This window comes from Mytilus edulis, chromosome 9, assembly GCF_963676685.1.
Source record: "Mytilus edulis chromosome 9, xbMytEdul2.2, whole genome shotgun sequence".
NCBI lineage: Eukaryota > Metazoa > Mollusca > Bivalvia > Mytilida > Mytilidae > Mytilus > Mytilus edulis.
The window spans coordinates 2957352-2975226 of NC_092352.1; the positions used below are offsets into that span (position 1 = coordinate 2957352).

Here is a 17875-nt window from a genome sequence, read left to right on the forward strand (position 1 = left end):
GAACTGCGTTGCACAACCAACATTTAAAGTTAAATGACTGTTAAATTTTAAGTTTCAATCAAACTATACACAAATTCAAGAAATTTGATCTATATCCTTAATTTAAACGTGGTCATTCGGTTCAACATTCTTTTCGTCAACTCCATATGAACATAAAAATAGTTAAAAAAAATTATAAATATGAAATATTCACATAACATACTTGCTAAATCGGTAGCAAGAGTAGTAAGATTTTCTTGTAAAATTTGAGTTTTTAAAAATGTTTGCCATATCAATGAAAATGTCATTTTCTTCTTTGAAAAGATACCAAGAATGTAAAAATCCTTTTAATTATAAATTCAAATTTTCGTTCAGAATTTTGACTGTACCCTTAAACAACTTTTTACAAATTGGGATATTTCATTATAATTTTTATATTAATGTTGTTTATCGAGCCCGTAAGTTTAGATGTGACACATACAACCAATCATATAGAATTTAGGTCTGTTTATATCATGTCAACTGTAGGAAAAAGAAGTAGCAAGGTGATTTCGAATTTCGGATGGTGTATGGTGTTGGCATGAGTTATAAATGTATTTTTTAAATTTACCCATAAATACGTAAGCCTACGATAGAGTAAGTTTGGTACCAATAGCAGTGTCATTTATATGTGTTAAAAGTATCCATCAAATTAATGTGAAGTTGTATTTCTTCAGTACCAACGTGAGCATTGTAACCAGAAAGTCAATGGGAGGAGATTGTTTTGGGCAAAAATCTCATTCTTCTTTGTATGCCTCAATGCCATCTTCGTGGGGAATATTCGTGTAAAGAGGGGTGACATGCATAGAGACAAGTGTGGCAGGAAGAGGATTTAAGTCTTACACTTTTCTCATATAATCAGTTGTGTCTTTGATGTGAGATGGTAAATCATCAACATATTGACAAGATTTCATTCGGATGACCGTTAGCTGAAACGATTGAACTTCCTGCTTAATTACCCTCACGAATTTCGGACACAAAAATCTGACAATAGATATTTGATGAAACGGTTTTTGTGTATTTCTACCAAATTATAGCAGTTATATATATATATTTCTTTGCAAAGCATGTTGTTGCAAGATCAGTTTCGGTCACCCTCTTGTCTTCTTTTCTTTAGATGGTACATAAGGGTGGTTGTTCCTAATGTCATCCCTACGAAATGTCTTTTTGTTTTTTAAGCAGATTTTAGGATTGTACAATAATGATGTTTATTGTTTTGTTTTGTTAGGTTATGTTATGTTATGTTTTTTTTTTTTTTTTTTTTTTTTGTTGTTGTATTTTGTTTGTATTTGTATTTTTGTTTTTGTTTTTGGTTTGTTTTTGTTTTTGTTTTTGTTTTTGTTTTTGTTTTTGTTTTTTGTTTTGTTTTTGTTTTTGATTTTGTTTTTGATTTTGTTTTTGTTTTTGTTTTTGTTTTGTTTTGTTTTTGTTTTTGTTTTTATTTTGGTTGTTTTTGTTTTAATGAGCTGAGTGGATTGAGCCGTAAACTTCAAAACTTGTAATTTTTAAGTGCATTCACTTATTTAGTGGGTGAATACTATTTAAGTTTTGTTACGTTTTCTTACCGTTTTTATCTTCTGCATCTTTTTGTAACTTGATTAATAAATTTTAAATAAGAATGAATGAGGCGAAAATATTATTGCACCTTCTGATGTAATCAATTGAAGAAATGGTTTGAATCGGAAATGCTGTTTTGGTACGTTCTGGGTCTTTTGATTACAACAAAGAAATGTTCTAACGGTGAACATTCTTACCAAATCATTACATCTGGACATAAATTATATTATTTACTCGGAATACGTCGCGTTTCTTCCAGTCTTTATTCATAAACAGAAAGCAGTCACAAGATTTGTAGAAAACACAAACAAAAATAGATTTCTGCAATCAAATGGTTTGAATGAAAGGTTTGAATGAGATGAAGGTAACACAGAACTCTCATGACATTAAACATAAATCATACAGGGAAATAATACCTTTGAAAATTTGAAAAATCCAGGTTTTTTTCGATTTTTTGGGTGACAATTTTACAACTGTCAACTGAAAAACAGAACCAAAATAAAAGGTTTCAATCTTTTATTAACTAGATTTGAATGTTAGTTATTTATACAGATATGAGAAGAAATGAATTGTCATTTGCATGTGCTTTGGTATTCCCTTCTCCCTTTTGAATACATCTAAAAATGGTTAATTGAAATCTGCGCCAGTTGACCCTAGAATCTGTGTTGCTTAATATTTTTATGTCAAGCAACAATCACTTTTCCATTGTGGCATCAGATATTTTGTATTATGACGTCACATTTTTACCAGAACCTTTGCCAAGTCCAGTAGTAGCGTACGAATGGTGTTGATCAGATGCATGGTGATAAGGTGTTTTATAAGTCTGCACATCCAACGCAATTTCATGTTTATGAATTTTCAATGTGTTTCAATTTTTCTCTGCATTAGGTATGACAGTATCTGAAATAAAAAAAAAAAGAATGTAACGTACAGACAAATTAACATAAGTTATACAACAACAACTAAATCCAAACAATCTATCATGCCTGATCTTCCAAGTTCTTATTTATAGGCAATGTCTGTGCGTACCCGCATGGGGGTACAAACAGTCAATGCCATTCGTATAGGCTACGCATACCCACATCAGGTTTTCTAATAAAAGGCTTTCAAATCAGGAATGATCGGGAATGAAAACGGAAATTATCGATAATGTGGGGATTTCGTGTAGAACAAGTGAAGAGTATGAAAAATAATATTTTTAAATTGTATTTACATATGTATTAGATAATAATACATAATAACCATATTGCAAATTAAATGCACACTGATTGAAAATGATACTGAGATTTAATGTGAGAATTTTATGTTTACTGCCTTATTTATATTGTATTAAAGTAGTTTTGGACATGGTCATAATTTTCATGAAAATTAATCAAGTGAAGACATTTACTGGATGATTTAATATTAAAATGACTCATCCTACTGAGATTTAATGTGTGAATTTTATGTTTTGTAGAAATAAATGTCTGACTTTACTGGAGAAGAATTAATACAAGCAGCCATCTATAATCAGCATGACCTTTTGACCTGTTTATTGGAAGGAGAATGTCAAAACTTCCTGAACAAGACTGATAGATGCCATAGAACTGCTATTTATACCAGCGTCTCTAATAATAGCTTCAGATGCTTGCAAATTCTATTGGAATATGGAGGTATAAAACTTGATCAGACATTTAAAACTGTGATCAAGGAATCCTTTTAATTAAAGTTACAGTTAATATATAGATATAAGAAGATGTGGTATGAGTGCCAATGAGACACATCTCCATCCAAGTCACAATTTGTAAAAAAGTTAATACATTCATTTATCAATGTTCAATTATGTACTTCAATACCTATTGTGTTTGGAGTGAACATGCTTCGTACATTTCATATGTCACAACTACTTGGTTGATTTTCATATCATTTTATATTCATTTTGTATCTGGTACTGCTGAAGGTGAAGGTCCCTTATGGACTGAAACCGGTCAGGCTATGAAACATCACCTGCGCTGTTTATTATGTGTTTTGGCATATATATACTATATTTGTTAAATACTTTTACATTGATTTATTTTTTCGCTGATACACATAATTAATTTGGCTTCTACTAACGAAAACTCCATTTGCTGAAGATGTAGTTGATTATTTTAAAGATGACCACGATATTAAGGGGCAAAACCAAAACAAGTAAAAACATTACAAAACAGTAAATAAGGAAAAGGTCACAAACACTTAGCATAAAACTATTAAGAGCAACACTTTCTTAATGAAAAATGATGAGGAATGGGGAAGTCAGGAGGTTCAAAGAAGGGAGTTTGACAAAAGCAATATTTGATTGATATTTGATATATTTCAGCTGATGCCAACATCCCCGCTAATGAACAATTTAACTGTATGGTAAGTTTGGAAGTATAAAGGACTTTATCACAACCTTTTAAAGATCAGTTAGTTTTAAGTATCAGATTTCAGGAATATTCACATTTTGTGTAGGAAAGTCTATTTATATGAACTTGTTTCATACCAACTAAAATTACAGTTTGGCAAGAATCAATGTTAACTTTGATTTATCATATTTATTTATAAATAGTTCAAAATGTTACATTATGCTTGTTATAATAACTTACAAATCTAACTTGAATATTTAGTTTTTCAAAGCACACTGCCTAAATTCATGAAATTTTGTTTAAATCTTAATGATTGTATCAACTTTTATCAAAATTTCATAATTTCTATATTGGGCCTATTTAGTCCAAAAATTTTCAATATTGTCCAAGCTTTACAAGAAATGCTTGAAACAAATAGTGCTCAATCATACCACATCTTCTTTTTTCTATTTTACTTTCGTACATGCTTTTTCATCATCATGAAACATTTGTTTATTTTGAAACAATAGACTAAATATTCAAAACCAAATATGTCCCATACTGAACTTGCTCCTTGGTTCTTTACTCATTAGTTTTATATATCTTTTTTTGTAGACACCACTTCATCTGGCTATTTTAGATGGAAAAGAAAAGATAACTCAGTTGTTATTAGAATCTGGGGTCGATGTCAACATTAAGGATGCTACTGGATTAACTCCCTTAGAATTGGCTAACAATATTGATCGTGATGATCTTATATGTATGATTAAATCAGAAATAAGTATGTCTAATCTAAAATACAAATGTATACATTAAGTGTTATTTAAAAGAATTGTATATAATAAGACAGCAATCCATGAACAATAACTCCCCCTTACAAAAAGACACACTCACTAGAAAAGTACCTTTACTACATTTGTTTTTCTTTGCAAAATCGTCATTGATTAGATACTGTGTTAAAAATCTTTTGACTACTCAATTTAGAAATTTTAACTAATTAAGTTCCACTTTTTAAGTTTCAAATAGGTGCTGGCGTAGAATTTTTATCTTCAGTTAGTCAGAAGAGGATACTTCTGTACATGCTTTAAACTTTCCCTGTTTAAGTCGACATCAATTTTGAAAGTTACATACATGTTGGTGTTTTTTCCTTCTTAAAACCAATAAAGAAATTCTTAACTATCGATGAAATTACAAACAATGTTACCTTCAAATTTTATTATCCAAAGATTAATGAGTTTGAATTTGAAAGGAATGTTTATTTTTTAATTTTTTTTTAGTTGGAAGAAAAGAAAAGATGGACACTGTAGGACAAGGTATAGTTGATTCTGTGAATTATAAACAAACTCACAAAGGTGTTAACAAATTGTTACATATCTGGTCACTCTTAAACTGAATTTTCATATCTATTGAGTATTCAAGAAAGCAATTTTAGTTTTAACACCTCCTATGTTCCCCTGAGTAAGTTTGGTTGTAAATAAATATAATAAATGATAAACATCACCCATTTAAAAAAAAACTCTTTAAAAAGATTCAGTTAGAAATAAAAGTGATGGATCTCCATTGTTTCTCTTTTAAACAAGAGGCCAGGATAATGTTTATTTAAACCAAGACAGATTTTTTAAAACTAAGTAATAACATTTCTATACAGTCCTTTTATATATTGGTTTTAAAATTTTAAATTAGATTTTTAATCTAAATTTAGGCTGTCATGATTTGAAGGAAATTTACGAAGGTGTGTCTGACCAATACTACCTTTGTTACAAGATAGTAAGGACACAGTAGTTAGTTTGGTATACTAACTCCCGCCCCTTTACTTATATATGTTCTTTCTCAGTTAGTATCTACTTGTGTTTGGTGAATTTTATGTCTGATTGTATGATATGTTAAATATGTATAGATTATAACATGGCCTTTTCCATATTGGCCCTGGTATCATCCCGAGACTCCCATATCGGCCTCAAGGCTTTAGCCGAGGGCCGATATGGGTCGAGGGATGATACCAGGGCCAATATGGAAAAGGCCATGTTATAATCTATTTATCACATATCTAAGTTCTGCAGAATAGAGACACAAAGTTCAACTATTACAATTTAATAAAACATAACAGGTAAAATTTTAAATTTTGTATCACAAAAGTGTCCTTTTAAAGGACGCAATGACGTGACGTCATTTGGAATCAGGGCACAATATCAATATCGTCTTTTTTGCCCCGGGCAATTTTGAGGTTATTGCATATGCAAAACCCAACGTATTCGTAACAAATATGTGATAAATAGAGATTAATACATGGCCTTTTCCATATCAGCCTGGGTATCATCCCGAGACCCCCATATCAGCCTGAGACGGAGTCGAGGTGCTGATATGGGTCGAAGGATGATACCCAGGATGAAATGGAAAAGGCCATGTATTAATCGCTTTATCATATACTTCCGACAATAGTTTTATGTAAGGCAAATAAACTAATGCAATAACTAAAACAGTCAAACACTTTATAAAGAAAATTAAAATTATGAATCAAATATATACTAGAGTTGTCCAACAACAGCATCATTAACTCCTTATATATTTATGGTAACATTTCCTATAGAGGCATTTTGAAACATTGAAAATTTGGAAGAGTTTTACAATCATTACTACTTCATGTTTGTTGTACTATAAAATGATTCGTAATTGTCAATGGCATTTGTTAGTATCCCCACAAAAGTTCCCGTAAATTTTGACGTCGTCATAAAAAACATCTGACCTCACAATGGAAAAGTAAACAACTGATACCGGAAACACCGGAAGTAACTTGCACGAGAGACACTATTATGGGTTTTGTGCACGAGATGCACCTGATATGGGTTATCAGCCCGGGCGGGAAATTATGGCTTGTGTACTTCCGCTCATTACACATATGCAAAAGCTATCATATCAATGCTAAGTATATGATAAGTTATATTACATGTGATCTTGTAGTGAATGCTATACCATATACTCTGGGTTTTCTTTAACCATATATAGTTAAGAAAAAAAAATTTTGGAGGAGTGAAATAAGGGAGAAATAAAACAGAATAATGAATAGCAGTCAAAACCTTGCATCCATTGGACTTTACAATAAAAATATTATAGTATATTTTAATCTGGGTTTTTTTCAAGATTTCCTGGAAGCTTGCCAAGAAGATGAATTAGCCACCATGAGAACTGTGTTAAATAAAAGTCAATCAAAAGACTATGTAAACCAGATTGTGGAAAAGGGGCTAACTCCGTTATATATGTAAGTACTGGAACTGGTCTACTTACATGATATTTGAGAGAAAGCTGACAAAAAGAGAATTTTAAAAATATTGTTTGTATTGTGTATATATAAATATAGATATAAGTACGTCTGAGCCTGTGACAACTCTATCCATTGGATCACCAGCAATGATGGTTGTATATATATATATACGAGTTGTATATATATATATATATATATATCAGACGTACTTATGAATATAATTATTTTCTGTGACTGTATATTACATTAATTTGTAGGATCCTTTACTATAGATAATTTAGCTGATCTGTAACAATAACATCTTCATGCCTTATATATCATGTACTGTAGTACGCCGCTAGATTAAAACTGACGTGGAAAGGTAACACATGCCCACCGAAAGCTCTTTTTTTGAGAGCCCAGGTGGTCGTGTGGTCTAGCGGGACGGCTGCAGTGCAGGCGATTTGGTGTCAGGATATCACAGTAGCATGGGTTCGAATCCCGGCGAGGGAAGAACCAAAAATTTGCGAAAGCAAATTTACAGATCTAACATTGTTGGGTTGATGTTTAGACGAGTTGTATATATATATATATATATATATATAACTCGTCTAAACATCAACCCAACAATGTTTAGACGAGTTGTATATATATATATATATAATAATATTTTTAAATTTGCAAACTACATTTCACATCAAATAATAACAGTTCGTTAAAATATTGTCACTAGCGCTTTCATGCCTTCTGGCAATCTTCAGGCGACGTTTTAACAATGTCCTTGACGACACTGCCGTTGGTAACGTTTATTACGTTACAATAACGATAAGGGGAGATAAATCAAACGTGTTTAAGTAGATCCGTTTAATTTTGGCTGAAAGTCCTTTATAAAGTGTGCTTCCTTTGCCAGTCTTTTATATTTGTTCGATTCGTTCATTTTATAGAACGGATATACGGTAAATTTTCCACTCTCAAATTTATCTCCCCTTATCGTTATTGTAACGTAATAAACGTTACCAACGGCAGTGTCGTCAAGGACATTGTTAAAACGTCGCCTGAAGATTGCCAGAAGGCATGAAAGCGCTAGTGACAATATTTTAACGAACTGTTATTATTTGATGTGAAATGTAGTTTGCAAATTTAAAAATATTATTATATACATTCTGTACACCGTGTTTATTTACTTTTGCTATATATATATATATATATATAACTCGTCTAAACATCAACCCAACAATGTTATAACATTGTTGGGTTGATGTTTAGACGAGTTGTATATATATATATATATATATATATAACTCGTCTAAACAATCAACCCAACAATGTTAGATCTGTAAATATATATATATATATACAACTCGTCTAAACATCAACCCAACAATGTTAGATCTGTAAATTTGCTTTCGCATATATATGTATATATATATATATACTGTAAAAGCAGAAATTTTCGTTGGGGATTTAATTTTGTTTATTTCGTGGATAAGAAATATCCACGAAATTAAAACCCCAACGAAAATTTAACTGTTAATTCCCCAAGTCAAAATCAAAAATACGTAAATATCTACATTATTTAATCAGACAAATTCATTTTGACATTATATAATGGTGAACATAATTATAAAAGTATACAATGAAATAAAAGGTTAATTGATTAGACAAAAATATTTAAATGTTTTCTTTCAGTAATATCTTTTGTTTGTACAGAAATAAATCAAAATCAAAAAGCTGTCAATCAGTGTCATTTAACATTCTAATGCGTCTGTAATGCCCGCAAGCCGAAAACCATTAATGACACAATCATCGTCCTTTGATAAGACATCAAAGGTGGGTAGGAGCCAGTTAGCGTGTGCCGGTTTAATTGCACTAATCCGGAGATCGACAGTTACTTTTTCAACAGGTACACCTTTTTCCAGTTGAGTAGACACTTGATCTGAATACCAATTGATGAATTTCTGCTTGATAATGTACTTTAATTTCCCGTTAACGGAACGGTCACAAGGTTGAAGCTCTTCTGTTGTACTTGGGGGAACAAACACTGTACGAATACGGTTTTTATGAAGCAGTGCAAGAAAAACCTTGTCTTGATGTGCTTTAAAGACATCGAATATGGCTAATGCATGTCCTTTGCTTCTCCCGGAACGTTTAATTTCTTTACGAACTTTGTCAAAGTAGGGTATCAATACGGATTTCGCGTATTCTATCATCGTAACACTTGTAGACCAGTGATTCTCAGAATGCATTACGTTCCAATCTTTAGGAAATGTGTATGAAGGATGACATCTATCAGTTGTACCCTTGTAAATTAATTGAAACGGAAGTAATGCACCTGTCAGGGAAATTCCTACCACACCCGTTATTTCTCTTTTATCATCTAACGCAACGATACTACAATCTTTTGATCCCTTTTCTTCTAATGTCCATTCACTTGTAGGAACCATTTTAAGACCTGTCTGGTCAAAGTTTATAACCAGTTCATGTGGAATATTATACTCGTCAACACATTTTGTAATTTTTTTCAAATATTCCGCCTTTAAGTTTTCAAAATCAACCGGTAACTTTTTTGCCGTTTTTGTCCCTTTCCTTTTGACTAAATTCATTCTCCTCATAAGTGATCTTGCATAATCGCGACTTACATCTAAATGTCCTCCGTTTTCAACAAGTAAAGCACGGTTTTCAGCTCTAACTATGCCACGGGCGGCAGCAACAACTATAGTCGTATTGACAACCCCACCAGCAGCACATAAATTTTTCACAAACATTTTTACTCTGTCATCAAGTTTATCTCCCAACATCAGTGGCCTACCTCAAATTTTAGTAGGCAATTCCTTAATTTCAGATGCAATTCTCTGTTCTAGGTTTATCTTGATCTTCTTACGGTATTCGTCTCTCATACTCCTAATTGTTGTTTCCGACACACGTTTTCCGAGATCACTTGATATTTTTCTTGAAGCTTTTGCCACACCAAAGTCATTTGCAATTTTTGCAAATTTAGCACGTTCTTCAGGCGTATATGATCCATATTCTCCTCGTTTCCTTTTACCCGGTCTAGAAGGTGAAGCTTTTGGGGAATCAGATAAACTTTTGATCGCTTCATTTGCTGCCGTTATTGCTATTGCATCATCCTCGGAGGTTGCACGGCTCGGGGAAGGTAATCCTGGGGAGGATGGTTCACGTATTTTAGAACTTTTAATCCATTTTAAAATAGACATGTTTACACTTCTTGTTACAATTTATGAATGATAAAATTTAAGTTCACAAAACTTAATTACAGCTCACTGTCACTATTAAATGCACTATTGATTTTTCCCAACGGCAAAAGTTAAGATTAGTTTTATCGAGTATTTTCAATTACGAAAGTGACATTAAAATATGTTTTCTCAACATAAAAACCACGAAATTAAATCCCCACGAACTTACTTTTGGATACAAAACCACGAAATTTTAACCCCACGAAAATTAGTGCTTATACAGTATATATATTCAAACCTTCTTCAAATATGCAGGTCACAGGTCAAAATTGTTATAGGTCAATGGGGGAACAATTTAATCTTACTCTGATATAAAAATAAATGACTGATTTTTTTATCAGGGCTACAGAGAAAAAAAATGTAGAGATGGTTGAGTTTTTATTGGACCATGAAGCAGATCCACGGGTGTTAGCTGATAATGGTTACGCTGCTATACACAAAGCATGTGAGGATGGAAGTACTGATATTATCAAACTCTTTCAACAGGTATATTTCAAAATACATGTTTATATAGAAATAAGGTAGTGTGGTATTAGTGCCAATGGGACAACTCTCTATCTAAGTCACAATGTGTAAAAAGTAAACAATTATAGGTCAAAGTACAGCCTTCAACACAGAGCCTTGGCTCAAAGCCAAATATCAAGCTATAAAGGGCAACAAAATGACCTGTGTAAAACAATTCAAACAGGAAACCAACAGTCTAATCTATATAAAAAACGAGAAATAAGAAACACTGATGAACCATGTCAACAAACAAGAACCACTGAGCAATAGTTTCCTGACTAAGGATAGGTTAAAAAAAATGCAGCAGGTTTAAATGTTTACTAGGCACCAACCTTCACCCTAACCTGAATTAGTAGTGTAACATTACAACATAGAAGGACACACTTTAAGATATCAATTTAAATGGCTTTACTCAATAAAAAAGACAAGTAAGCATACACATATATACAGAATGGATTTGATTGTGTGAACTTATTTGAACTCCAAAAGACACCATAGAATTATAGAGAAAAACTTGATTTGTGAAGGTTATTGTAGAAGACAGAACTCGGAGTCTTTGGAAATTATCTTTCAAATTTTGTATTTTAAAAGATATTTAAATATCACAAAACTTAGAGTAATGAAAATTCCATTAGAATAAAATTGAGAACTTGGAGTGTTTTCTTCTTTTCCATGGATTGCTAATGAGACTCCTTACAAGAAACCAAATGACATAGAAATTAACAACTATAGGTCTCGGTTGACACATTTCGGATGAGTCGAAGTTTTCACATGGTCCTGAACTTTATTCCATACAAAAGTATGTAATTCGACTCCTGATGAGTCGAAATTGGATGAGTCGAAATTTCGGTTGAGTCGAAGTAAATTTACAGTCCCAAGGTTAACAAAAGCATTCAAAATTCATTTTTTATCACGAACTAATACACATTTGTCAAAACATAACCTCCGGCATTTAAATGGATTGAATAGTTAATCTGACAATACACGTGTTATTAAATTTCCGGTCACTGACCACTGTATTGATTTATGACATGCTATTTCCATGAGTGTTTACCTAACATTACCTTTTATAGAATTTTGATAAATAATTAATGATACATTGTTAATGTTCATGGAAAAGTATTTAAAATGTTTACAAAACAATTAATTTGTGATTTACACTAATGGGCTTGGGTGTGTTTAAAGTGAGGATTATGGCTTCCGTTGATGATAACCTAAAAACTACGTCTTTAATCTTGTTATATTTTCTTTTGAAAAGAAAGAGTGAGATAAAACAAAATGAATAGAAATCAAAATTTTCTTAAATCAGCTATAACCGACCTGAATAACAAACTATTGATTGGAAATTATTTTCTTGGAAAAGCCATAGGATGTTTTTTTAATTGAAACATTTGAATAAGTAAAAATAATGTCATTATAATAATAAAAGACTGTGACATACAAATACATCGATCTGATACTAAAATATCAATCCCCTTGCCATATTCACCCGGATTTATTTTAGCTTTACCAAGCTAAGCAAGATTTGTGTCCCTTAGATTGTCCGGTGTACGTTTGAGTCGAACTACGTATATCTCGAAATATTTCTCTGGTCCGGCTGACTTCGACATAATGAGAGTCGACTGTATGATGAAAATCTGATAATTGATTTATCAGATTGTAATTGTGTATTTTGCATGGTAGAATTAAGTGTTTTCTTTGTTTCACCAGCAAATTTGAAGATGACTTGATAACCTTGGGTCAAATTTATCAACTTGGGTTAATTCATAATGATGTTGTTGATATGTTTGGTTCATAGTTATTTAGGCTGGTTAAAAGTTTTTGACATCACAAAGCCAAGGAATGCAATTTCATCAAAAGCTGAACAAAGTGATACAAACAGTGCAAACATCGTGTTTTCATTATCCTAGTAAAAAAAAGTAATTATAAATATTGAATGTTTCTCTAAGCAATCTTTTAATAGAAGGAAGTGCTCTTTTGTCAACACTTTTACAACCCATTGAATTTAAAAAATCATCTGGACTAGGTTATATAGCAGCATTTCATAGTAATAGTTTAAATAAAAAAATGTACTATATAGCAGGCCAAACAAAATTTGATTTATATATTTATTTCTTTATTACAGCATTGTCCAAATGTAATAGGAATTCATGTACCCAACAATGTTCAATCTCTTCCATTTATACATATTTATTTCTTTATTACAGCATTGTCCAGATGTAATAGGAATTCATGTACCCAACAATGTTCAATCTTTTCCATTTATATATATTTATTTCTATATTACAGCATTGTCCAGATGTTATAGGAATACAAGTACCCAATGGTAAATCTCTCCTCCACATTTGTGCTGAGTCAGGTCAAGTTAACTCCATGAAAACTATTCTTGACTTTAAATACCCTCTAGAAATTATGAAAATGTTTGAAGATGAGGATTGTACATATAACCTCCCCTTAGACATCAACGCCATAGATATGGAAGGGCAGACTGTATTACATTTGGCGTGTCAAAATGGAGAAGTAGAAATTGTTAGATATCTTGTTGATTTTAATGTTAAACCAAAATGGAAGGGAAAGATGGGAAGGACACGTGTATCTGTTCGTAAAACCATGCCTGTTAGTCCAAGTTCATCTCAGGTCAGTTTATATAGTCCTGTGAAGATAAATGCCGTCAATAATAATGGATTGATGCCTTTACATATCGCTATAAAGAAAGGGTCTGGTCAGATCACAGAAATCCTATTGAAAGCCAAAGCTGATGTCAGTGCAGTGGTCAAAGATAAGGGTAAAGAGACAACGGCTCTCATGATAGCTTGTCAGCTTGGGGATAGCTATATAATGGATAAACTACTCCAATACAATGCCACCGATCACGATAAAAAAGTATTTAAATATGCTAAACATGAAAATCCTCAGTTACTGTCTATCTTACTGAAGTATCGTACAACAAGGGATAATGAATTTCCGATCAACAAATCAGGAATGAGAAAGGAGTACTTAGATAAGATGTCAGGTGACCAGGACAGTTTCGACAGTGTGTCATCAATGAATATCAACTTTAAAAAGACATTTCCATCGTTTGCCGTACACATTAAATGGCAGGATTTAGAGCACGTTTCTGCTATTGAAGATGAAGATCTGAAATACATTGGTTACCATCACAACCCATCAATGGAGACATTTAATAGTAGGTTTGCCCTCTACGCCATCACTAAGATTGATGTGTCTGGTAATAACCTTGGGATACTCTTTCCCGACAATTTATTACGTCTGCCATCCCTTCATGTCCTAGATGTTTCTAGAAATAGGATCAGTACTTTTGGAGTGGATGTGAAGACTGAATGTGACTTTTTACAAGAATTACGATTGGATCATAATCACATAGATGAACTTCCACATTATATCTTCAAGTTTGAGAAGTTAAAAGTTCTGTCTCTGGCTAACAATTATCTCAGAGAAATATCTCCTGAAGTATGGGTCATGCAATCATTAATTGTATTAAACCTGGCTGATAATAAGATAGTAATGTTACCACCCCCAAATCAGGGAAAATCTTGTTCAAAACCACGAAAACTTTCCACACTTCAATCTATGCCAAGTGTGGACACGGGAACATACATACAAGAAAGTGAAGTAAAGCATTCCACTGTCTGGTCTACATGGCTGAATGTCCTGGAGACAGAATTTGACATGATAAATAAAGCTGATCGACAAAACTCAGGACTACAGGATTTGAATCTCTCTCACAATGAACTTACTGACATTCCGTCATGGCTAGCATGTGTGGCCCCATTCCTGGAAAATCTTAATCTGGCCCATAATTGGATATCGGGTGTGGGAATGATCAGTAGCTACCCCCAGCATCTGAAGACGTTAGACCTGAGTAGTAATAGAATTCAAGATACAACACAGTTCCAGTTCTACAGCAAGGATTATGTAACATGTTATAGTTCTAAAGTCTCACAAGGGTTGGTATACATTTTAATATCATTAATTCTTTATCCTTGAAGTATCATTTGTCAGTCTGCCAGAAAATGCTTATGTTACTTTTTGGAAAAAAAGTGGAATTTTTTAACAAATTTTGTTATATCATCCATTGCGAGGTGTAATATAAATTTTGTCCTAGTTTTAAGTTCTTCCTAACAATCTTGAAAGGATTATACTCTTTATTTATAAGTGAAAGTGTTCATGTTTGCACTTTTTTATGAGAAGACAACATGGTATTTTTACAAGTTTTAATTCTTAAGTAGAACTATCAACATCACTTTCTATGTTTTATACTTCTTTGTCTACTAGAAATTCATAACTATCGTATTGTCTATGTCTATGCATTTTTGTTAAAGAATTAATATTGTATGATGTATAATTGTAGGTCACGACCATCATCGAGGGGTAGTCCCACTACCAGATCATTCGCCTCATTTTCTCACCATTCAATGACTGGTTGTCAGCATCAGATGCACACTATACTGGAACAGCTGGACACATTGAATCTGAGTTATAATGATCAACTGAAATCTGTCATAGTCACCAAGACAGGCTTGGAAGATTTATCATTAACAACAGAGAAATCATTCAGGAAAAATAGCTCAACTAATAGTGTAAGTTTTTTTATGAGATATATGTATCTCTAATTCTTACAGAATTTATCCTTTGCCTGATCTTGTGTTAATATTTTTATTTAATCAAAGTGTGGTTTCTTTGATCTCAGTTTTTCTTTGGTCAAAATTCAATGATTACGTCAAATTTTCTTGCTTTCCTCAAATGTCTTTTTGTTACGTCTTGAATAAAGGCAACCATGGCTGGTGACATCACATAGAAAAAATACATCTTTTTGCAAATTATTTGAAAGGAAGAATTGAATTGGTCTGTATATAGTTAAAAAAAATCATTTTAGAAACAGAATCCACCACCAAATGTTGTGTAATACGATATTTGTCCATTCTCGACAATCAAATTTTAAATATTTACCTCACCTTTTAAATCGAAAAATTTACCTGTCTCAAGTTTATAATTATCACTCTCAATACAGTAGTAGAATCTATATATAGATATAATGATGTGTCAGCTATCTTAAAATTGTAAATTCTGCCTCTGCTTTTGTCTCTTTGTTATGAAAATTAATTGCTGTTTAAACTGTATCAGTCTGCACCAAAAACTTTTCAACTACATGTACTAGTCCGAAGACCAATATAAAGACATTTTTCTTATTTGTCCAAACAATGTTTTGTTAAAACTCACTAACTAGTCTGAATAAAATTTTACTAGTCTGGGGCATCGGACTAGTGGCTAACCGTGCATACTGCTGTATACAGTTTAATTAAACTTTAGATAAAAGAAGGATTAATCAACTTTTAAAAATAAAAATGTCACTTAATATTTTGGATTGAAACTATTTACAGCGTATAATATCTTATAAAGGAAAATCTTTTGTAATTATCAAATGCTATAAGGCACCAGACATCTTCCAGGTTTCCAAGCAATGAACATAACATTCTCCCCTCTACTTTTGAAAACATTCTGTATATGAAGTTGTCTTTTATCAATTCAATTAATCAGTCATATAACAAGAATCCCTGTCTATGTGTAGTTTTATTTATAGATTTATTTAATGGTTCAGGATATCGGGGAGTAGTCCAAAGTTAAGCTATATGTGTTCAAAATTCTGCTAGTAATTTAAAGGTATTGCCTCAGGAAATTTTAGCCCTTATTGAGTATTTGACCTATGTAATGAGATAGGGATTTTGAGCTACTTGCTCAGAGATTTTGGTTGAGTGACAGTTAGTTTATGTAAAAAAGAAGATGTGGTATGATTGCAAATGAGACAACTCTTCACGAGAGACCAAAATGACACATAAATTAACAACTATAGGTCACCGTACATCCTTCAACAATGAGCAAAGCCCATACCACATAGTAAGCTATAAAAGGCCTCGAAATGACAATGTAAAACAATTCAAACGAGAAAACTAACAGCCTTATTTATGTATAAAAAAGACGGCCTTATTTACCTTTAGGATGCACAATATTGTAATGACTTCCGCTGTATATAATGGTATTTACAGAAATTCTATATTAAATACAGATATACTGCATATAATGGTATTTACAGAAATTCTATATCAAATACAGATATACTGTACATAATGGTATTTACAGAAATTCTATATCAAATACAGATATACTGTATATAATGGTATTTACAGAAATTCTATATCAAATACAGATATACTGCATATAATGGTATTTACAGAAATTCTATATCAAATACAGATATACTGTATATAATGGTATTTACAGAAATTCTATATCAAATACAGATATACTGCATATAATGGTATTTACAGAAATTCTATATCAAATACAGATATACTGTATATAATGGTATTTATCACATATTTTGTACTGATATGTACGTTTTTGCATGGCCAATAATAGCCGGAAGTCAAGGTTGGTTATCAGCCCTCGGGGCAGATATCGATATCAGCCCTCGAAATCCATATCAAGCCCCCGAGTTTAACTTCCGGTAAACTGTCAATCAAAGACTATTTGTAAACAAGTTGAACACAATGAAAAGAAATTTAGAAAGTTACGAATCTGCTGTAGAAGAAAAAAGTAGAAATCAACAGTGAAAATCACAAAAGTTCCCGTAAAATTTTGACGTCATAAAGAATTTATAAAATATATGACGCCACACTGGAATGAGTAGCGATATAGGATTCTTCTTAAGCATTTTTAACATTTGTAATGTAACATTTTAAAGTCGTTTAATATTTGCAATTCTTAGAATTAATATATTTATTGTTAATCATTTCTGAAACTTTTCACAAAACGTTGTTTACCTACTGTGATACGAACTTTTTTAAACTCACAGTGATACATTTTTTATTTTATTTTCGTTAAATATCTTTTTGATTTTTAATGAAATATCAAACATAATTTGGTGTAAGCTATTTGTT

At 32.0% G+C, this 17875-nt stretch overlaps 1 protein-coding gene across 3 annotated transcripts in view; it reads left to right on the top strand.

Annotated features, from left to right (window-relative positions):
- LOC139487492 (leucine-rich repeat serine/threonine-protein kinase 1-like) overlaps window positions 1-17875 on the top strand; it is a 203550-nt gene that overhangs the window by 142375 nt on the left and 43300 nt on the right. For 2 of the 3 annotated variants that reach the window (XM_071272337.1, XM_071272340.1), the window contains exons 1-9: window positions 1828-1939; window positions 3032-3227; window positions 3914-3954; window positions 4536-4701; window positions 5198-5233; window positions 7059-7176; window positions 10754-10898; window positions 13206-14884; window positions 15289-15517. In XM_071272337.1, coding sequence (XP_071128438.1) covers window positions 3038-3227; window positions 3914-3954; window positions 4536-4701; window positions 5198-5233; window positions 7059-7176; window positions 10754-10898; window positions 13206-14884; window positions 15289-15517 — 2604 coding nt within the window. In that variant the 5' untranslated portion in view covers window positions 1828-1939; window positions 3032-3037. Of the gene's footprint in view, window positions 1-1827; window positions 1940-3031; window positions 3228-3913; window positions 3955-4535; window positions 4702-5197; window positions 5234-7058; window positions 7177-10753; window positions 10899-13205; window positions 14885-15288; window positions 15518-17875 lie in introns of those variants that run through there. The other variant, XM_071272339.1, reaches the window with a different exon arrangement.